Source organism: Coregonus clupeaformis, chromosome 27 (genome assembly GCF_020615455.1).
Source record: "Coregonus clupeaformis isolate EN_2021a chromosome 27, ASM2061545v1, whole genome shotgun sequence".
Taxonomy (NCBI): Eukaryota; Metazoa; Chordata; class Actinopteri; order Salmoniformes; family Salmonidae; genus Coregonus; species Coregonus clupeaformis.
The window spans coordinates 752,082-775,076 of record NC_059218.1 but is presented as its reverse complement, the minus strand read 5'-3'; the positions used below and the strand labels follow the sequence as shown (position 1 = coordinate 775,076).

General features: G+C 44.3%; 1 protein-coding gene across 4 annotated transcripts in view; it reads right to left on the bottom strand.

Annotated features, from left to right (window-relative positions):
• Window positions 1-22,995, bottom strand: part of LOC121541499 (disabled homolog 2-interacting protein) — a 202,119-nt gene that overhangs the window by 36,260 nt on the left and 142,864 nt on the right. For all 4 annotated transcript variants that reach the window (XM_041850560.1, XM_041850557.1, XM_041850559.1 and 1 more), the window contains one exon: window positions 20,504-21,058. In XM_041850560.1, the coding sequence (XP_041706494.1) occupies window positions 20,504-21,058 (555 nt within the window). The remainder of the gene's footprint in view (window positions 1-20,503; window positions 21,059-22,995) is intronic.

Sequence of the window (22,995 nt, the reverse complement as noted above, 5' to 3'; positions counted from 1 at the left end):
GAAACATTATCTTTGGAGGAGAAAGGGGGCTGCTTGCAAGCCGAAGAACACCATCTCAACCGTGAAGCACGGGGGTGGCAGCATCATGCTGTGAGGGTGCTTTGCTGCAGGAGGGACTGGTGCACTTCACAAAATAGATGGCATCATGAGGAAAGAAAATTATGTGGATATATTGAAGCAACATCTCAAGACATCAGTCAGGAAGTTAAAGCTTGGTCGCAAAAGGGTCTTCCAAATGGACAATGACTCCAAGCATACTTCCAAAGTTGTGGCAAAATGGCTTAAGGCCAACAAAGTCAAGGTATTGGAGTGGCCATCACAAAGCCCTGACCTCAATCCTATAGAAAATGTGTGGGCAGAACTGAAAAAGCGTGTGCGAGCATGGAGGCCTACAAACCTGACTCAGTTACACCAGCTCTGTCAGGAGGATGGGCCAAAATTCACCCAACTTATTGTGGATAGCTTGTGGAAGGCTACCCGAAACATTTGACCCAAGTTAAACAATTTAAAGGCAATGCTACCAAATACTAATTGAGTGTATGTAAACTTCTGACCAACTGGGAATGTGATGAAAGAAATAAAAGCTGAAATAAATAATTATGTCTACTATTATTCTGACATTTCACATTCTTAAAATAAAGTGGTGATCCTCTAACTGACCTAAAACATGGATTTTTTACTAGGATTAAATGTCAGGAATTGTGAAAAACTGAGTTTAAATGTATTTGGCTAAGGTGTATGTAAACTTCCGACTTCAACTGTACAGTCGTGGTCAAAAGTTTTGAGAATGACACAAGTATTGGTCTTCACAAAGTTCGCTGTTTCAGTGTTATGAGATATTTTTGTCAGATGTTACTATGGTATACTGAAGTATAATTACAAGCATTCCATATGTGTCAAAGGCTTTTATTGACAATTACATTAAGTTTATGCAAAGAGTCAATATTTGCAGTGTTGACCCTTCTTTTTCAAGAACTCTGCAATCCGCCCTGGCATGCTGTCAATTAACTTCTGGGCCACATCCTGACTGATGGCAGCCCATTCTTGCATAATCAATGCTTGGAGTTTGTCAGAATTTGTGGGGTTTTGTTTGTCCACCCGCCTCTTGAGGATCAACCACAAGTTCTCAAATGGGATTAAGGTCTGGGGAGTTTCCTGGCCATGGACCCAAAATGTCGATGTTTTGTTCCCCGATCCACTTAGTTATCACTTTTGCCTTATGGCAAGGTGCTCCATCATGCTGGAAAAGGCATTGGTCGTCACCAAACTGTTCTTGGATGGTTGGGAGAAGTTGCTCTCGGAGGATGTGTTGGTACCATTCTTTATTCATGGCTGTGTTCTTAGGCAAAATTGTGAGTGAGCCCACTCCCTTGGCTGAGAAGCAACCCCACACATGAATGGTCTCAGGATGCTTTACTGTTGGCATGACACAGGACTGATGGTAGCGCTCACCTTGTCTTCTCCGGACAAGGTATTTTCCGGATGCCCCAAACAATCGGAAAGGGGATTCATTAGAGAAAAGTGGCTTCTTTGTTGCCCTTCTTGACACCAGGCCATCCTCCAAAAGTATTCGCCTCACTGTGAGTGCAGATGCACTCACACCTGCCTGCTGCCATTCCTGAGCAAGCTCTGCACTGGTGGTGCCCCGATCCCGCAGCTGAATCAACTTTAATAGACGGTCCTGGCACTTGCTGGACTTTCTTGGGCGCCATGACGCCTTCTTCACAACAATTCAACCTCTCTCCTTGAAGTTCTTGATGATCCGATAAATGGTTGATTTAGGTGCAATCTTACTAGCAGCAATATCCTTGCCTGTGAAGCCCTTTTTGTGCAAAGCAATGATGATGGCACGTGTTTCCTTGCAGGTAACCAGGGTTAACAGAGGAAGAACAATGATTTCAAGCACCACCCTCCTTTTAAAGCTTCCAGTCTGTTATTCTAACTCAATCAGCATGACAGAGTGATCTCCAGCCTTGTCCTTGTCAACAATCACACCTGTGTTAACAAGAGAATCACTGACATGATGGCAGCTGGTCCTTTTGTGGCAGGGCTGAAATGCAGTGGAAATGTTTTTTGGGGGATTAAGTTCATTTTCATGGCAAAGAGGGACTTTGCAATTAATTGCAATTCATCTGATCACTCTTCATGACATTCTGGAGTATATGCAAATTGCCATCATCAAAACTGAGGCAGCAGACTTTGTGAAAATTAGTATTTGTGTAATTCTCAAAACTTTTGACCACGACTGTATATCGAAATCAATAACAAAAGCCATTCAGTATTAACTAACCTAACTCAGGACCATTCTACTGGACAAGCGTAGAGCTATTAGCACATGACTGTGGGTGGGTGATGGCTAAATGGCCTGTGGCAGCAGGGCTGTTCGTTGAGGGAATTTGCGTGTGTGTATGTGTGTGTGTGGTGAGCCCAGTTTAGTGTGAGGAGCGTGTGTGTCGATCTGTGAAATGTGCTGGGATCTGCATGGCCAGGGATAATTGGAAAACTGGGAAGAGGAAAAGATATCATGGACCCTCCTGGTCCCTCCCATATGGCCCTGGCAAACACTTCCTAAACACTTCCAGAACCTCACTCAAACCAGATACTATGAGAGCAGGAAGCAGGCTGCCTCTGAAATGGAACCCTATTTCCTATATAGTGCACTACTTTTGACCAGGGCCAATAGGGAATATGGGGCCATTTCAGATACAGCCTAGATATGCAGCCAGTGTGCAGTTTACCAAACTAATATGCCGTTATGTCCATTTTGTGACTCAATTGTAACCAAGTATCTGCGACACACATAGGGAATAACGAGAAATCTTAATAACTCTCTGAAAATGACAGGGCCGTGAAGTCCCTGGACATCTTGTTAACCAGAGAACGCCAGCAGGGTGAGGAGAGAAGAGACAGATGTAGAAAGAGAGGAGAGAGGAGAAGAAACAGTGTGGTACCGTAGTCTTTAAAGAACAGATGAGGAAAGAGAGAGCGGCAGAGAAGAGACAGAGGGAGAAAGAGAGGAGAGAGTGAGAGAGAGAGAATTTGGAGAAAGAGAGAGAAAGCAAGTCAGACAGAAATAAGAGAAAAGGGTTCTAAGTATGTTATCCCAGAAAATCAAAGCCTAGCAGCAGGAAGCCAATCAGAGAGACTTTTACCACACACACACAAACACACAGCAGCAGCACATCTCTGGGTGGTGTGACAATGGTCAAGCCGCTGCTGGGGTAATTGGCAGGGATAAGTGATCACACACACACACAAGGTAGCCTGAGGATACCTGACCTTTCCTGCGTGGATGGGCAGCCACCCGGCCAACCATTAGACTAGGGGTTCTTCTCTTTTCTTTAATGTCAGCCCAATGTCAGCCCAATTATGATCTCTTCTCCAACCTCCACCCCTCTATCTCCCTCCCTCCTCTGTCTGCCCTCCACCCCTTTCCTTTTTCTTCCCTTTATCGCCTTATCTGGCAAATTCATAACCGATTAGAGAGGAGATAGATGAGAAAGCAAAGGCAGAAGAGAAAGAGGGGGATGAGAAAGGGGAGGGGGTGCAGAGAACGGAAGAAAGAGGGAGAGAGAGAGGGGGGCATGTAGCTTAGATTCAGTGTCTCAGGAGCAAACTATGACCCCTCTACTCACCCAGTAATGTACTGACTGGGTTAGACAGGGATGCTGGATAAAAACAGAACCTGTTCAACACATGCTATGGTCTGATCCTAGCTTAGCAACAGGGCTGTGATTAATCTAAATCATGTTGTTCTTAGAATGGACTAGCAATACTCAAGGAATACAGAAACATTTGGTAGGGCAGTCTGTGTGTGTGTGTGTGTGTGTGAACGCGGGTGTGAACATGTGTGTGTAATCACAAGGCCAGCTGAGACCAGTCTCATAACAGAGTATTATTAGGAACCCCACTCTGCCTCTCTAATACTCTGAGACAAGGTCCTAAAAAGAGCTCCAACCCCCCCTCCCCCCTCTCTCTCCACCACTCCTCCCTCGTTCGCTCTCTCCTCCGGCCCGCCCCCCTCCTCCCTCGCTTCAGTGCTAATGAGGAAAAGCGGGACACTTTCTATATTACTGTCACATCCCATCACCCAGACTATACCTCACTACCACCACCACCTCCCATACAGAGAGACAGGAGGGAGACAGGAAGGAGGGAGTGAAGAGGGAGGGGGAGGAGAGAGAGAGAGAGAGAGAGAGGGGGGGGAGGGAGATGAGTGAGCCAGAGAAGAAAGTGCAGCTCAACAGATCAGAGTTAATAAATGGAGGAGAGGCGGGAGGGAGGACAGGGAAAGAGGTGAGAAGAAGTCTATTACCTAATTTACAAAGGATTCACGGTGTGTTGCCTGTAAATAAATAAATAAAGTTGATATGATCCCCTTTCAAACAGTCCCATTTTTACCTCTTTCTTGTTGTCATTTGTCATTTATACATCCAGTGCTTAGCCGGCAACGGGGAGGGCTGGGAGCAAGAGACATTCAACTTTGACCCTGTTTTTGTGACCATTGTCATGGTAACCTGACTATCCCAGCATTGATTAAGTTCTACATTTCTCAGACAGAATGCACTGCTATCATTTCTTCACATTCACAACTTACTGTTAGCTATTTTTAGCGCGTCATACTTGTAAAAAAAACTATTACCTTGTAATTTTCCTGTTATGATAAATAAAAAGTTGGCTACAGTTAAACTCAAAACATTGTCAGATATGTTCTGGTAATTATGAGCTGGCTATCCAGCTAGATAGCTTGCAATGAACCAAACCATTGTCTAGAAAGTTGCTTTTAGTTGCCTTTTGGTTAATTTACATGTCCTAATTAGATTTGGAAAAAAATATCAGGTAAAGTTGCTATTTGGCCAGGAAGCTGCGATGTCATGCAGACTGCCGTTTTTGTGTTTATACTTTTTCATAACTACAAGGACAATTTTGATGTCGGACAACAATAGAATGTTCATGATTTAACCTTTTCACATGTGAGTTCCAAATATCTCTAACGGTCACCCCAGCGTGAGTTTTTTTATGCGCGTGATATCAGAATGTACTCACTGTTCCAAAATGTGATCGTTACGCAACAGGACAGTTAACCCGCACTGCCCTCACACCAAGACACGCTGCCTGCTAATTATCTATAGGCTATGTTTCAACTTGTTAATTTAAAAATATTTTCTTACAAGTTTTATTTTCTAACAACAGTTTGAATTGAGGTGTGTTCTGTCTCCTCATTAATTCACATAGAAGTATCCCATTTCACTGTTGCAATTTATGTTTGAGGCTTTACTGAGCCGGACAAACTTCACTCTTCGACTAGAGCCCAAGCACTTCCCCAGTGTTTCCCCAGATCAAGTATGCAGACATTTGCGCATTGTTGCACAACCTTTTCCCCCCTGGCATATTTTCTACCATTTAATACCGCAATCATGTCTACCTCCCTTGGCGGAAATTGAAGTACCGGCTTCAAAAAAGAAAATGGCATGGTTAAGTTGGCGGGTTTTCATCTTGGTATGAAAGAGATAAGAGATCAAACTCAGACAGAATGCACTGCTATCATTTCTTCACATTCACAACTTACTGTTAGCTATTTTTAGCGCGTCATACTTGTAAAAAAAACTATTACCTTGTCATTTTCCTGTTATGATAAATAAAAAGTTGGCATATTTTCTACCATTTAATACCGCAATCATGTCTACCTCCCTTGGCGGAAATTGAAGTACCGGCTTCAAAAAATTAAATGGCATGGTTAAGTTGGCGGGTTTTCGTCTTGGTATGAAAGAGATATAAGAGATCAAACTCCAGCAGAACTCCAGAGTCTCCCTGCAGACTCTCTTACCTGGCAGCACCTAACTCATAAAGCCTTGTCCATCCCAGGGGTGTGTGTGTGCGTGCTGTGTGTGTGTGACAGCACTTCAGAGCTCAGCTTTCTTGTGTTTTCTCTGGGGCAGTAGTGAGACAGCAGATGTGTGTGTGATAGAGAGAGTCTGTGTGCGTGTGTGTGTGTGTGTGTATGCTGGTGCTTGTTTGCTGGGGCGAAAGTGTTTCTTGTTTCCCCTTCCCATTAAGAGTCTCTCCATCACCACTGAACAATGACAAATCCCTGAGGTCAGAGGTTGAAAGGCCACAGAAACAATATTTCTCTCATGAATGCATCCTTCCTCCCGAGTGCTACTCAAAGGAACAGAGGCCTGAGAGTCACTTGAGGACAAAACTACCAATACAAAGACAGTTACACACTAAAAAAATGATAGTTCCTCAAGGGTTCTTTGGGAAGGGTGATGGTTCTATGTGGAACAATAATTACTCAAATAACCTTTTGAGCTCTTCAATGGTTCTTTACAGTTCACTCAAAAGGGTTCTTTGCTCTTTTAGTGATAATTAAAATGGGGGTGGCGGCTCATTCGAATATACAGCTCTTTTTGTGCAACCGTGAGTTAGAGTGTCATTCCAGTTTATCTAATGTGTTGTGTTATGCCATTCCATATTATAACTATGGCCAGTGACGGTGTCTTGTGAAAGACTCATGTATAGCCTTGTGTTACTTGAGAACGGTTGTCTAAATCAGTTAGTGGTTCTCAATTCTCTCCTCAGGGACTCCCAGCTGTTCCAGAGGTAGTCCACTTGATTCACCTTGTCAATTAACACAGTAATAACACCTATGGAATTTTAACAATATAATATGGCTTACCAGAATAAAAAACCCTGTATTGTTCTTCAATAGGATCTACAAAGAACCTTTCAGATTGAGAAATGGTTCTGTAAAGGTTCTTTATAGAACCATTCTCCATAAAGGTTCTATAAAAAAACATTAAAAAGGGTTCTATATAGCCCCAAAAAGGGTTGTAACCATAGCGCTACCTTTTTTCTTGTGCTATATATAGAACCTTTTTTAATGGTTCTTTATAGAGCCTTAGGAAAGGTTTATTTACAGCACCATACAGGTTCCATTTAGAACTTTATGAGCATGGTTCTTTATTGAAACTTCAAAAAAGGGTTCTACAGTATATAGCACCAAAAAGGGTTCTGCTAAGATTACAAGCCAAAGAACCCCTTTCTGGTACTATTTAGAACCATTATTTTTTAGTGTGTACATACCAACATTAACAGGAGCTGGATACAAAAAAGATAGCTGAAGAATTCAGGACTTCGACATTGCCTGCGTCAGCTGTACCTATTCAATACATCTCGTTACAAAACACTGATATAACACACACACACACACACACACACACACTGAATATACTCTGACCCGCAGAGCACATTCCGTTCTCGTGTTTGATAGGAGCGTCAAATTATGTCGGCTATCACAGAAAAGAAAAGAAAAGAAAAAGAATAAAATAAGTCCTTCATTCTCTGCATAGAGAGAGAGCGAGAGAGAGAGAGAGAGAGAGAGAGAGAGAGAGAGAGAGAGAGAGAGAGAGAGAGAGAGAGAGAGAGAGAGAGAGTGTCTTGGCATTTTCCTTTAGCGCTGGGCAATATGGCCAAAATATCATATCACAATATTTTCTCATTTTTGACGGTATGACGGTATTTTACTGTATTTTATGTTTTTGAATAATACAAGTTATAAATATGCTTGAGTAGTGCATTGCCCTAAGGTCATTCTAAGTGGTTTTAATGGGACCTTCTCTCTTTTGATTGTAAAATAAACAAATAGAAAAAATATTTTACAGCATTTTCAGTAATTTCTGCATTTCCTTCACTCATTTGTTATCATTTCCACAGTGTACCACATTTTTTTGGGTGTTTGTATGCCTCTATTTTGTGAAAAAGTAACTTTTCCTTTATCAGAATAATTATTCTCCTCTATGACCATTTATTTTCAATGGATTCAATGGCAGTTCTTACTTTCGCCACATTGTGCTGATTTCTAGGGCACTTCCTCACAGGCAAGATTCATGGCAAAAAAGTACATGTGGGAACCTGAAGCTCTTGCTAGCATATGAGCAGTTCTCAACTGTTTACATTCTCTTACTGGTGGTAAGAATGGACGACTGCCATAATTTCCTGAGTATAATCAATCAGTTATTACATGTATATTACATTTAACAAACCAGACATTGAAATACCGTTATGTAAGGTAAAGTAAAAATCCAAACCGGTCCATGCATTAATACCAGTATATAGTAAAATACGGTTTACCGCCCAGCCCTATTTTTCTTCACCACTTCCACCCTCTTTAAATTGGCCTGTCCTTGTATGTGGTTGACCCTTTTCACATATTCAGGAGCTCGGGGGTGAGAGAGACACACTTGTGTGTCCAGGGTTTAATAGCCAACACCATAAAGTCCCAAAGGCAAGACAGGAAGCCTTTCCAATAAACGAGGGAAGACAAGCTATTGGACAAAAAAAAAAAAAAAAGGTATAGAAATAGAGGGGGGGAAAGAGAGGAAGTAGAGAGAAGAAAAGAGATTACATCAACGATTCGACTGATCGATAACCCTGGTTTAGAAGCCCCAGGCTGAGACTCTAGGGAAGCGGACTCAAACCACAATCACTCTCTCATCTATCCCCCCTCTCTCCCTCTCTCCTTCTCTCCTCTACCCCTCCCTCCCTTCCTCTGGAGGGTATAGTACGTTGTATTACAGAGTAGTAACCTTTAGCTCTTCCTGTGTGGGCCACATGGGGTCAGCTGGGAGAGCTAGCTGGGGATGAAAATGGATCCCAGTCTTCCCACAGGCACAGAGTGAGGCTGTGTCCCAAAAGGCATCTTATTCCCTAGTGCACTACTTGGGCCGTAGCCCTAGTGTCAGTCAGCCTTACAGCAGAACAACAACAGGAAGCTAGGACCAATCCTCTCCACATCACTGCTGTAAACACACTGTAATACTTTGATAGCTGGAGGAGGGCTTTCATGCAATGTCATCAGCTCCTTGCAGATATGGGGGGAGCCCTTGTGTGTGTGTGTGTGTGTGTGTGTGTGTGTGTACCTTGGGGTGTACTGTATGTGTTTATGTTGTTTTGTAAATGTCCATGGTGTATGTGTGTGTGTGTGTGTGTGTGTGCGTGTATATATGTACATGTTTTTCCTACCTTTTCAGGACCAGAATGTCCTGACAAAGTAGGATTTGTTGTTGTTGTTGTTGTTGTTTAAAAGTCAGGACTTGTTTCATGTCCTGAATTTGTTAAAATGCTATTTTAGCCTTAAGGGTTAGGTTTAGGGTTATGGTTAGGAGTTAGGTTAAGGGTTAGGGTTAGGTTTAGGGGTTAGGGAAAATAGAATACTCCCCACAAAGTCCAGGAAATTCTCAAAAACAAAGCTGTGTGTGAGTGTGAGAGTGTATTTTATTTGTCTCTCTTTGTGAGGGTAATATTGTGCCAGTTGTGACTTCAAAGAAGGTTCTGGATCATTTGGGTGGTGGGGGGGTGGGGGGGTTATTTCCCCTGCAGACCATTGCTGGTTGGTTCCCCAGTTCCAGCTTTGACTGAAAGGATAAACTCAAATTGACAATTAATGCAATCTGTCCCTCTATCACTCCCCTTTCCTCTATCACTCCTTTTTTCCCTCTCCTCTATCACTCCCTTTTCCCCTCTCCTCCATCACTCCCTTTTCCCCTCTCCTCCATCACTCCCTTTTCCCCTCTCCTCCATCACTCCCTTTTCCCCTCTCCTCTATCACTCCCCTTTCCCCTCTCCTCCATCACTCCCTTTTCCCCTCTCCTCCATCACTCCCTTTTCCCCTCTCCTCCATCACTCCCTTTTCCCCTCTCCTCCATCACTCCCTTTTCTCCTCTCCTCCATCACTCCCTTTTCCCCTCTCCTCCATCACTCCCTTTTCTTCTCTCCTCTATCACTCCCTTTTCCCCTCTCCTCCACCACTCCCTTTTCCCCTCTCCTCTATCACTCCCTTTTCCCCTCTCCTCTATCACTCCCTTTTCCCCTCTCCTCCATCACTCCCTTTTCTCCTCTCCTCCATCACTCCCTTTTCCCCTCTCCTCCATCACTCCCTTTTCCCCTCTCCTCTATCACTCCCCTTTCCCCTCTCCTCCATCACTCCCCTTTTCCCCTCTCCTCTATCACTCCCTTTTCCCCTCTCCTCCATCACTCCCTTTTCCCCTCTCCTCTATCACTCCCTTTTCCCCTCTCCTCCATCACTCCCTTTTCCCCTCTCCTCCATCACTCCCTTTTCTCCTCTCCTCCATCACTCCCTTTTCCCCTCTCCTCTATCACTCCCCTTTCCCCTCTCCTCCATCACTCCCTTTTCCCCTCTCCTCTATCACTCCCTTTTCCCCTCTCCTCCATCACTCCCTTTTCCCCTCTCCTCTATCACTCCCTTTTCCCCTCTCCTCCATCACTCCCTTTTCTCCTCTCCTCCATCACTCCCTTTTCCCCTCTCCTCCATCACTCCCTTTTCCCCTCTCCTCTATCACTCCCTTTTCCCCTCTCCTCTATCACTCCCTTTTCCCCTCTCCTCCATCACTCCCTTTTCCCCTCTCCTCTATCACTCCCTTTTCCCCTCTCCTCCATCACTCCATTTTCCCCTCTCCTCTATCACTCCCTTTTCCCCTCTCCTCCATCACTCCATTTTCCCCTCTCCTCTATCACTCCCTTTTCCCCTCTCCTCTATCACTCCCTTTTCCCCTCTCCTCTATCACTCCCTTTTCCCCTCTCCTCTATCACTCCCTTTTTCCCTCTCCTCTATCACTCCCTTTTCCCCTCTCCTCCATCACTCCCTTTTCCCCTCTCCTCTATCACTCCCTTTTCCCCTCTCCTCTATCACTCCCTTTTCCCCTCTCCTCTATCACTCCTTTTTTCCCTCTCCTCTATCACTCCCTTTTCCCCTCTCCTCTATCACTCCCCTTTCCCCTCTCCTCTATCACTCCCTTTTCCCCTCTCCTCTATCACTCCCTTTTCCCCTCTCCTCTATCACTCCCTTTTCCCCTCTCCTCTATCACTCCTTTTTTCCCTCTCCTCTATCACTCCCTTTTCCCCTCTCCTCCATCACTCCCTTTTCCCCTCTCCTCTATCACTCCCTTTTCCCCTCTCCTCTATCACTCCCTTTTCCCCTCTCCTCTATCACTCCTTTTTTCCCTCTCCTCTATCACTCCCTTTTCCCCTCTCCTCTATCACTCCCCTTTTCCCCTCTCCTCTATCACTCCCTTTTCCCCTCTCCTCTATCACTCCATTTTCCCCTCTCCTCTATCACTCCCTTTTCCCCTCTCCTCCATCACTCCTTTTTCCCCTCTCCTCTATCACTCCCTTTTCCCCTCTCCTCTATCACTCCCTTTTCCCCTCTCCTCTATCACTCCCTTTTCCCCTCTCCTCTATCACTCCCTTTTCCCCTCTCCTCTATCACTCCCTTTTCCCCTCTCCTCCATCACTCCCTTTTCCCCTCTCCTCTATCACTCCCTTTTCCCCTCTCCTCTATCACTCCCTTTTCCCCTCTCCTCTATCACTCCTTTTTCCCTCTCCTCTATCACTCCCTTTTCCCCTCTCCTCTATCACTCCCTTTCCCCTCTCCTCTATCACTCCCTTTTCCCCTCTCCTCTATCACTCCCTTTTCCCCTCTCCTCTATCACTCCCTTTTCCCCTCTCCTCTATCACTCCCTTTTTCCCCTCTCCTCTATCACTCCCTTTTCCCCTCTCCTCCATCACTCCCTTTTCCCCTCTCCTCTATCACTCCCTTTTCCCCTCTCCTCTATCACTCCCTTTTTTCCCCTCTCCTCCATCACTCCCTTTTTCCCCTCTCCTCCTCCATCACTCCCTTTTCCCCTCTCCTCTATCACTCCCTTTTCCCCTCTCCTCCATCACTCCCTTTTCCCCTCTCCTCCATCACTCCCTTTTCCCCTCTCCTCTATCACTCCCTTTTCCCCTCTCCTCTATCACTCCCTTTTCCCCTCTCCTCCATCACTCCCTTTTCCCCTCTCCTCCATCACTCCCTTTTCCCCTCTCCTCCATCACTCCCTTTTCCCCTCTCCTCCATCACTCCCTTTTCCCCTCTCCTCTATCACTCCCTTTTCCCCTCGTCATTCCTTTTTCTCTTTCCCCCTCTCTCCATCTCTATTCACAGTATCTCTCTATCACAGAAATAAACCGTATAGAGAGCATTGTGGTAGGAATATGTCAAGGCAGTTTTCAGAGAGATTATCAAAATAAATAATTATCTAGCATAGATACAGAAACAAAGTGGGAATATACTGTATGTTTATATTCTGCAAGCATTGCAAAGATGATGACAGGAACATCTTTTTAAGAATTCTATTTTTTCTCTTATTTTGGTTTCCATTCATCTCCAGCTGCTGAAATCCATCCCCGGTTTGACCCATCTGAACCACAGCCTGTGATTGGCTGGCATCTGTGTGTGTCTCCCAGCATAGCAGTCTCTGAGAGGGACATGGTGACTGCTTACAGCAATGTGACACAAGTGGGTCACCCAGTCACACGCTGGGCTCTGAGGAGTCTGTCTGTCTGATGGCCTCTCCATCACCTCTCACTGGTCCTGGCCTTCATAACATCCCAATCATCACAACCATACTCTCTCCTCACCCACTATAAACAATAACAATCTCCCACCCAGAGCTTAAAGAATCAGTAGCAAAACAAGAGCACTTTTAAAGACCAAGTAGCTGTCTGCAACAAGCATCCAAGAAAACCGTCTTGTGCACTGAGACACTCATTAGCAGGGTGTGTGTTCATCTGTGTGGCGATTGCACACAGCAGGTTTGAATCGATGAATCATGCAGGCTAGCATTGCTGCTGCCCCGCAAAGACCAAATTGAGCGCTGAGCAAGAAGAGGGGATGTTTGCACTTCATCTAATTCAATAATGAGAACGCTGCTGCTTGGGGGCGAAGGAGAGGAGGATGGAGAGATGGAACAGGGAGGGAGGGCAAATTTGTTATCTGACTGTCGCCTCTGTGGATGAAGGGCCACTTAATACCGTATGTTAGTTTCATTTACCTCCAGGAGCAGTAAAACAGAAACAATAACAGCAGAAGCAGACACCACCTCTCTGCTTTCTGTTCTCTGTGGCCAGCTGAGCTCTATACTCCATAAGTATAAATAATTCCCAAAAGTCATTAGGACTCAGATGAGGCCCTGAATAGCCTCTACAAGACAAGGCGCCTTCTTCCTACTTACCACAACGGGCTGGAGAAGAAGACTCAAATCAATAGTGTTTACGAAGTCATTTTCACCAACAGAAAAGTGGATGCTGAGAATGCTGCTTGGAGGCACCCCAACACAATGACGTCTTGTTGTTGTTGATGTTTGTGTGCTGCGGCTAACGCTGCTGTGTGAATGCACTGAGATGCTGGTTGGGTCAGAGAGTGGAACAAGCTGCCTGAGGGAAGGGATGGAAAGATGTATAAAGGTGTGGAGAGAGAAGCACTCTGACCTTGTGTTTTCTGGAACATTCTCAACAATTACAAGTCTTCCTCATGCATAAACACAAAGGAATGACCTCCCAACTACACCTCTGATGTCTTATGATGTGTGAGTGAGTGTGTGTGTGTTTGTCATCCCCGGGCCTACAGCATTGTGTGACTGCCGTGACAACCAAGGCGTCCGGGTGGATGGCGATACAGAACCATCAATGACATCCCCTCAAACATCCCTAGCCTTAGAACGCACTGAGGCATGAGAGAGAGAGAGGGAGAAAGAGAACGCAAGAGAGGGAGAGATAGAGAGGAAGGGAGAGCGTTGCAGTTTATTATCTATTTCACTTGCTTTGGCAATGTAAACATATGTTTCCCATACCAATAAAGCCCCTTGAATTGAGAGAGAGAGAGAGAGAGAGAGAGAGAGAGAGAGAGAGAGAGAGAGAGAGAGAGAGAGAGAGAGAGAGAGAGAGAGAGAGAGAGAGAGAGAGAGAGAGAGAGAGAGAGAGAGAGAGAGAGAGAGAGAGAGAGAGAGAGAGAAATGTTGAATGAACTACAGGACAAAATACAAACCCTCCAACCCAAAAAGGCCTGTGGTGTTGATGGTATCCTCCATGAAATGATAAAATATACAGACCACAAATTCCAATTGGCTATACTTAAACTCTTTAACATCATCCTTAGCTCTGACTATTCACCCCAATCCACAAAAGGGTAACTACCGTGGGATATGCATAAACCGCAACCTTGGGAAAATCCTCTGCATTATCATTAACAGCAGACTCGTACATTTCCTCAGTGAAAACAAAATACTGAGCAAATGTCAAATTGGCTTTTTAACAAATTACCGTACGACAGACCACGTATTCACCCTGCACAACCTAATTGACAAAAAACAAAAACAAAACAAAGGCAAAGTCTTCTCATGCTTTGTTGATTTCAAAAAAGCTTTTGACTCAATTTGGCATGAGGGTCTGCTATACAAATTGATGGAAAGTGGTGTTGGGGGGAAAACATACGACATTATAAAATCCATGTACACAAACAACAAGTGGCGGTTAAAATTGGCAAAAAACACACACATTTCTTTCCACAGGGCTGTGGGGTGAGACAGGGATGCAGCCTAAGCCAACCCTCTTCAACATATATATCAACGAATTGGCGAGGGCACTAGAACAGTCTGCAGCACCCGGCCTCACCCTACTAGAATCTGAAGTCAAATGTCTACTGTTTGCTGATGATCTGGTGCTTCTGTCCCCAACCAAGGAGGGCCTACAGCAGCAACTAGATCTTCTGCACTGATTCTGTCAGACCTGGGCCCTGACAGTAAATCTCAGTAAGACAAAAATAATGGTGTTCCAAAAAAGGTCCAGTTGCCAGGACCACAAAGACAAATTCCATCTAGCCACCGTTGCCCTAGAGCACACAAAAAAACTATACATAACTCAGCCTAAACATCAGCGCCACAGGTAACTTCCACAAAGCTGTGAACGATCTGAGAGACAAGGCAAGAAGGGCCTTCTATGCCATCAAAAGGAACATAACATTTGACATACCAATTAGGATCTGGCTACAAATACTTGAATCAGTAATAGAACCCATTGCCCTTTATGGTTGTGAGGTCTGGGCTGTTGCCCCAGGACAGCAACACAATTAGACCCAACCAAATCATGAGAAAACAAAGAGATAATTACTTGACACATTGGAAAGAATTAACAAAAAAACAGAGCAAACTAGAATGCTATTTGGCCCTAAATAGAGAGTACACAGTGGCAGAATACCTGACCCAAACTTCAGGAAAGCTTTGACGATGTACAGACTCAGTGAGCATAGCCTTGCTATTGAGAAAGGCCGCCGTAGGCAGACCTGGCTCTCAAGAGAAGACAGGCTATGTGCACACTGACCACAAAATGAGGTGGAAACTGATCTGCACTTCCTAACCTCCTGCCAAATGTATGACCATATTAGAGACACATATTTCCCTCAGATTACACAGACCCACAAAGAATTCAAAAAACAAACCCAATTTTGATAAACTCCCATTTCTATTGGGTGAAATACCACAGTGTGCCATCACAGCAGCAAGATTTGTGACCTGTTGCCACAAGAAAAGGGCAACCAGTGAAGAACAAACACCATTGTAAATACAACCCTTATTTATGTTTATTTATCTTCCCTTTTGTACATTAACTTTTGACCATAATATGACATTTGAAATGTCTTTATTCTTTTGGAACTTTTGTGAGTGTAATGTTTACTGTTAATCTTTATTTTTTATTTAACTTTTGTTTATTATCTACCTCACTTGCTTTGGCAATGTCAACATGTTTCCCATGCCAATACAGCCCCTTAAAAAAAAGAGAAAGAGAGAAAGAGAAAGAGAGAGAGAGGATGAAAGCCTGTACACTGTACACACATATGATTCCCATGCCAATAAAGCCCTTAAATTGAATTGAATTGAATAGAGAGAGGGAGGGAGGGAGAGAGAGAAAGCAAGAAAGGGAGAGATACAGTTAGGGAAAAAAGTATTTGATCCCCTGCTGATTTTGTACGTTTGCCCACTGACAAAGACATGATCAGTCTATACATTTTAATGGTAGGTTTATTTGAACAGTGAGAGACAGAATAACAACAAAAAAATCCAGAAAAACACATGTCAAAAATGTTATTAATTGATTTGCATTTTAATGAGGGAAATAAGTATTTGACCCCTCTGCAAAACATGACTTAGTACCTGGTGGCAAAACCCTTGTTGGCAATCACAGAGGTCAGACGTTTCTTGTAGTTGGCCACCAGGTTTGCACACATCTCAGGAGGGATTTTGTCCCACTCCTCTTTGCAGATCTTCTCCAAGTCATTAAGGTTTCGAACCTGACGTTTGGCAACTCAAACCTTCAGCTCCCTCCACAGATTTTCTATGGGATTAAGGTCTGGAGACTGGCTAGGCCACTCCAGGACCTTAATGTGCTTCTTCTTGAGCCACTCCTTTGTTGCCTTGGCCGTGTGTTTTGGGTCATTGTCATGCTGGAATCCCCATCCACGACCCATTTTCAATGCCCTGGCTGAGGGAAGGAGGTTCTTACCCAAGATTTGACGGTACATGGCCCCGTCCATCGTCCCTTTGATGCGGTGAAGTTGTCCTGTCCCCTTAGCAGAAAAACACCCCCAAAGCATAATGTTTCCACCTCCATGTTTGACGTGGGGATGGTGTTCTTGGGGTCATTGGCAGCATTCCTCCTCCTCCAAACACGGCGAGTTGAGTTGATGCCAAAGAGCTCGATTTTGGTCTCATCTGACCACAACACTTTCACCCAGTTCTCCTCTGAATTATTCAGATGTTCATTGGTAAACTTCAGACGGGCCTGTATATGTGCTTTCTTGAGCAGGGGGACCTTGCGGGATTTCAGTCCTTCACGGCGTAGTGTGTTACCAATTGTTGTCTTGGTGACTATGGTCCCAGCTGCCTTGAGATCATTGACAAGATCCTCCCGTGTAGTTCTGGGCTGATTCCTGACCGTTCTCATGATCATTGCAACTCCACGAGGTGAGATCTTGCATGGAGCCCCAGGCCGAGGGAGATTGACAGTTATTTTGTGTTTCTTCCATTTGCCAATAATCGCACCAACAGTTGTCACCTTCTCACCAAGCTGCTTGGCGATGGTCTTGTAGCCCATTCCAGCCTTGTGTAGGTCTACAATCTTGTCCCTGACATCCTTGGAGAGCTCTTTGGTCTTGGCCATGGTGGAGAGTTTGGAATCTGATTGATTGATTGCTTCTGTGGACAGGTGTCTTTTATACAGGTAACAAGCTGAAATTAGGAGCACTCCCTTTAAGTGTGTGCTCCTAATCTCAGCTCGTTACCTGTATAAAAGACACCTGGGAGACAGAAATCTTTCTGATTGAGAGGGAGTTAAATTCTTATTTCCCTCATTAAAATGCAAATCAATTTCTAACATTTTTGACATGCATTTTTCTGGATTTTTTTGTTGTTATTCTGTCTCTCACTGTTCAAATAAACCTACCATTAAAATTATAGACTGATCATTTCTTTGTCAGTTGGCAAACGTACAAAATCAGCAGGGGATCAAATACTTTTTCTCCTCACTGTAGAGAGGAAGGGGGATATGAGGGAGAGGGAGGGCGAGAGTGTTAGCGAGAGAGAGAGAGAGAGAGAGAGAGAGAGAGAGAGAGAGAGAGAGAGAGAGAGAGAGAGAGAGAGGGAGAGAGAGCACTAAAGGAGATCCTCCTTGGTGTTAAAAAAGAAAACACTGTGTTTATCATCATCCCCTCAAGAAACTGCACCAGCAGCAGCTATTAACAACCAACCACACTGTAATCACCAGAGTCCCCTCCCCCTCCTCCCTCCCCAACCAGACCCCAACACACATCAACAGAGAGAGAGGGGCTACACAGCCTATGTGCGAGAGAGAGAGAGAGAGAGAGAGAGAGAGAGAGAGAGAGAGAGAGAGAGAGAGAGAGAGAGAGAGAGAGAGAGAGAGAGAGAGAGAGAGAGAGAGAGAGACTCTATCCCTGACAGGGCAAGTGGTAGACACGTCTCTTCACCCCAGTGACTGTAATCATAATTCCCCAGCTGATTGTGATGCACCACGGAGGAAAGTTTGTCTCCACGCTTTCTTAGGTTAACGCTGCTAATGTTACCACAACTGACTTCACATCAGCATTATTAGAATCAACAGCAGGGTGAAGGGATGAAGGGACTGGAAATAGCTTGTGTGTATGTGTGAGTAGAAATAGACCGGTAGAGGATCAAAAGGTCTAGACTTGTTCTGTAGACGCTACATCGGCACAGTCACAAGACTAAATAATAAACAAGATGGGGTCTAAAACAGCCAGACATAATATATAGAGGCGTAATGAATGTGATAATAAAAACAACCAGCCAAATGAGCTTTGGCTCTCCAGATGCTATCGTTGGCCAGATAAGATGGCAGATTCCTTTAAATGAAAAATCAGATGGGTTCCACTCAAGGATTATGTAGATGTTGTGTGGATGACAAATATTTTGTAGATATGTATTCGGTTGCTGTGGCCAAAGAGTAGTCATAGACTTGGATGAAAAAACAGCCAGCAAATGAAGTTATTCCTAAAAATAACTTAGAGCAGAGCAGAGGGAAATTTGACCCAAGGCTTAATATGTAGCTTGTAAAAAGGACAAACCACACAGCGGAAGTCAGGATATGAATATACACAGCATAGTATTAGGCCTGGGTCTGATAATAGTCTAATAATAGGAACTATTAGTTGGGAATATTTTGGGTGTGCTGTGGTGCTGTGGGCTACACTCTGTGTAGTGCTCCATCAAGAATGTAGCCTAAGATTTTAGGGTAATCTAGAGCTAAGAAACTGTACTGCATGTGTGCACACATGAAATGTCCAAACCACATCATATCTAAGTTTTCCTTAATTAGTTTAATCATTTTAGAAGAAGGAGGGTAGTTTTCTTGTCTGACCACTTAGCTGAAGCCAACCAAACTAACATCCAAATGGAAAACAGCTTTAATTGAATTAATCAGTCAATACATTCTTGAACAGGCTAAATGTATCCATTTGATTCTGTCTATCCCTTTAATAGCTATTACTGGCTTTTCAATTATTAGTCTGCTCGCAATAAACATGTGTAGAGAGAATGAGGGAATACTTCCGTTGGGATTGTGTGATGTAGCAAACATATAGATTTGTGGGGACAATAAAGACGTCCCGGTGTAAATCAACCTTGAAACTGCTTCTCTCTGCTGGTATTAAAGTTTAACGACCTGTCTCCATGGAAGACGACAGGCAGAGGGAGGAAGGAGGTAAGGGAGAAAGAGGAGGGAGGGAGGAGAGAGGTAAGGGAGAGGCGAAAGTTTAACACTTTTCAGGGACACTGTAATTAATTAGGTCTAATTAACAGCGTGACCATCTCTCCAGAGACCTATAGAACCTTTGTAACGTGTGTGTGTGTGTGTGTGTGTGTGTGTGTGTGTGTGTGTGTGTGTGTGTGTGTGTGTGTGTGTGTGAACCCAACCCAGCGCAGGGACAGCGACAATCTACTGCAGGACCTCTTAAGTACTAATTGTTCATCATGGCAATCTCGCTCTAAAGTCAGAGGGAGAAAGCCAGGGAGCTTCAAAGCTTGGTTCACGAGGCAATGTCAAGAGCATCCTGGCTGGCTGACGCTCAAGTTGTCCTTGGCAACTGGAAAATAACATAAAGAGAAAAGAGCAAAGAATCCTCCTCTTACCGAGGCAGCAGCCAATGAGTTGTGCATACGACTCATGATAGGCAGTGCAGTAGATAACCAATAAAACAGCATGAGCGAGCGAGAGAGAGAGAGAGAGAGAGAGAGAGAGAGAGAGAGAGAGAGAGAGAGAGAGAGAGAGAGAGAGAGAGAGAGAGAGAGAGAGAGAGAGAGAGGGTGTAGCAGTGTGGTAAAGTGTAGACTGCTGCATGGATGAGAGATACTCTCTCCAAAATGGCTCCAAAATGCCCCCCCGTCGTGGTAGACTTAAAAAGGACTAATGTAGACATGCTAAGACTGCAGCGAGTTAATCTAGGCCTAATAACACAACAGCTAACACCAGCACTTCTGTTCTGTTGTGTTGAACATCCATCCCAAACATCTCTGAGCTTTACAACCCTGCAGGAGAGTGAATTAAGGAGAACTGAGGATGGATTAACAGCAATTTGGGATATAATACTTTCTCTGTTGAACTAACATGAGGCCACCTGCTCCACTAAGGGTTAAAAGGAAAATGTCAAGACTCTGTTGAATGAACAAGAAATCACCTGTCTGGCCTCTAGGTCTGCTAATACAGCTGGGCCAGGTCAACGTTTTAAAAAGCATTTAGTCAGGATTGACCACATTCATGGGCTTCACTTGCCTTCAGTTTGAACTTGGTGACACAGAATACCACTGTAATACAGAACATAAGCTGTTCTGATACCTACATGTTGAGGATGAAAGACATTGACCTTACTTAGCCAACACTGATGTTGCAGTTGCTACCTTGAGCAAAGTATTTGACAGCAAACATTGACAGCGAATTTAACCAAAACATTTGTAAAATAAAAGTAAATGTGCATGTGAAAGAGTAATCTTTATGATTGCCTGTTCATATAATAATAATCTATTTGATTTAGCAGATGCTTTTATCCAAAGCGACTTACAGTCATGCGTGCATACATAGTTCCTACCTTGGCCTTGCCGGTGCTCTGTAGAATATGGATCAGGGCAGAAGCCATCTCCTCCTTGTTCTTCACACTGATGCCAGGCTCCAGCACAGAGCACAGCAACATGTAGTTGTTGGTGGTGTACTCTGCAAACTCCTTATACATCTCCATAGGCAGGATGTTCATGCTCTGGTAGCGGGCCTTGATCCGGATCATGGGCCCTGGCGTCTTACCCTTATTGGGCGTCGGCGTGCTCACAGGGTACCACTTTTCCATAAACTGCCTCCCCGTCACCGCGGCAACAGGGATGTTGACCAGTCCGATGTAGTTGTTCTTGTCTTTCTTCTTCTTCTTGTCCGAGTCCTTGTAAAGGTGGGCTGTGATGCTTTTGACGGCCGGGAGGTTGTTGAACTCAAAGTGCTCGCCCCAGAAGACGTTGTCGGTCTTGAGCTTGCAGGTGGTGCGGGCGTACAGGGTGTCTTCCAGACACAGCTCGCAGAAGTACTTCTTCTTGGCAGGAAGGTCCTTGGCTTCGATTATCCACAGCTTCAGCATGTTCTCCACCCGCCTGCTGTTGTCCTGTGTGGGGATAGAGAGAGGGAGGGCTGGGTTAGGGACAGGGATGGATCACAGACCTGGGTCTAGACTCTTGTAAATACTCACTGTAACTCAAATAATTTCAAATACTTGAGGGAGAGGAGAGGAGGGGTTAGGGTCAGTGGTAGCCAGACCTCTAATACATATCTCAAATAGTATGCAGGTATATTGGTGCCACTAGCAGTTTTCTATGGGAATGTGGTGCTTCTCTCAGTAAACATTGTAGTTTCCGAGCCTTCCAAAAAAGGAAAAATAACAGCAACATATCTCAAATATTTTAAAATACTTGAGGTGTGCTTGATTAAAGCTGACTCACTGGAGTGCAGGGAGGGTGGGTGGAGTTTAGCATATAATGGGCAATTAAGATGTTAAACATGAATAAGTAGATAATAGCTGATTAAAATGCACATGTGGTCCTCTGTAGCTCAGCTGGTAGATCACGGCGCTTGTAACGCTAAGGTAGTGGGTTCGATCCCCGGGACCACCCATACACAAAAAAAAAAAAAATGTATGCACGCATGACTGTAAGTCGCTTTGGATAAAAGCGTCTGCTAAATGGCATATTATTATTATTAATGGGCCTACACGGTATCTACTGCATTTACAGTTGAAGTCGGAAGTTTACATACACCTTAGCCAAATACATTTAAACTCAGTTTTTCACAATTCCTGACATTTAATCCTAGTAAAAAATCCATGTTTTAGGTCAGTTAGAGGATCACCACTTTATTTTAAGAATGTGAAATGTCAGAATAATAGTAGACATAATTATTTATTTCAGCTTTTATTTCTTTCATCACATTCCAAGTTGGTCAGAAGTTTACATACACTCAATTAGTATTTGGTAGCATTGCCTTTAAATTGCAAACGTTTCGGGTAGCCTTCCACAAGCTTCCCACAATAAGTTGGGTGAATTTTGGCCCATTCCTCCTGACAGAGCTGGTGTAACTGAGTCAGGTTTGTAGGCCTCCTTGCTCGCACATGCTTTTTCAGTTCTGCCCACACATTTTCTATAGGATTGAGGTCAGGGCTTTGTGATGGCCACTCCAATACCTTGACTTTGTTGGCCTTAAGCCATTTTACCACAACTTTGGAAGTATGCTTGGGGTCATTGTCCATTTGGAAGACCCATTTGTGACCAAGCTTTAACTTCCTGACTGATGTCTTGAGATGTTGCTTCAATATATCCACATAATTTTCCTTCCTCATGATGCCATCTATTTTGTGAAGTGCACCAGTCCCTCCTGCAGCAAAGCACCCCCACAGCATGATGCTGCCACCCCCGTGCTTCACGGTAGGGATGGTGTTCTTTGGCTTGCAAGCACCCCCTTTTTCCTCCAAACATAACGATGGTCATTATGGCCAAACAGTTCTATTTTTGACCAGAGGACATTTCTCTAAAAGGTACAATCTTTGTCCCCATGTGCAGTTGCAAACCGCAGTCTGGCTTTTTTATAGCGGTTTTGGAGCAGTGGCTTCTTCCTTGCTGAGCGGCCTTTCAGGTTATGTCGATATAGGACTCGTTTTACTGTGGATATAAATACGTTTGTACCTGTTTCCTCCAGCATCTTCACAAGGTCCTTTGCTGTTGTTCTGGGATTGATATGCCCTTTTCGCACCAAAGTACGTTCATCTCTAGGAGACAGAACGCGTCTCCTTCCTGAGCGGTATGACGGCTGTGTGGTCCCATGGTGTTTATACTTGCGTACTACTGTTTGTACAGATGAACGTGGTACCTTCAGGCGTTTGGAAATAGCTCCCAAGGATGAACCAGATTTCTGGAGGTCTACAATAATTTTTCTGAGGTCTTGGCTGATTTCTTTTGATTTTCCCATGATGTCAAGCAAAGAGGCACTGAGTTTGAAGGTAGTCCTTGAAATACATCCACAGGTACACCTCCAATTGACTCAAATGATGTC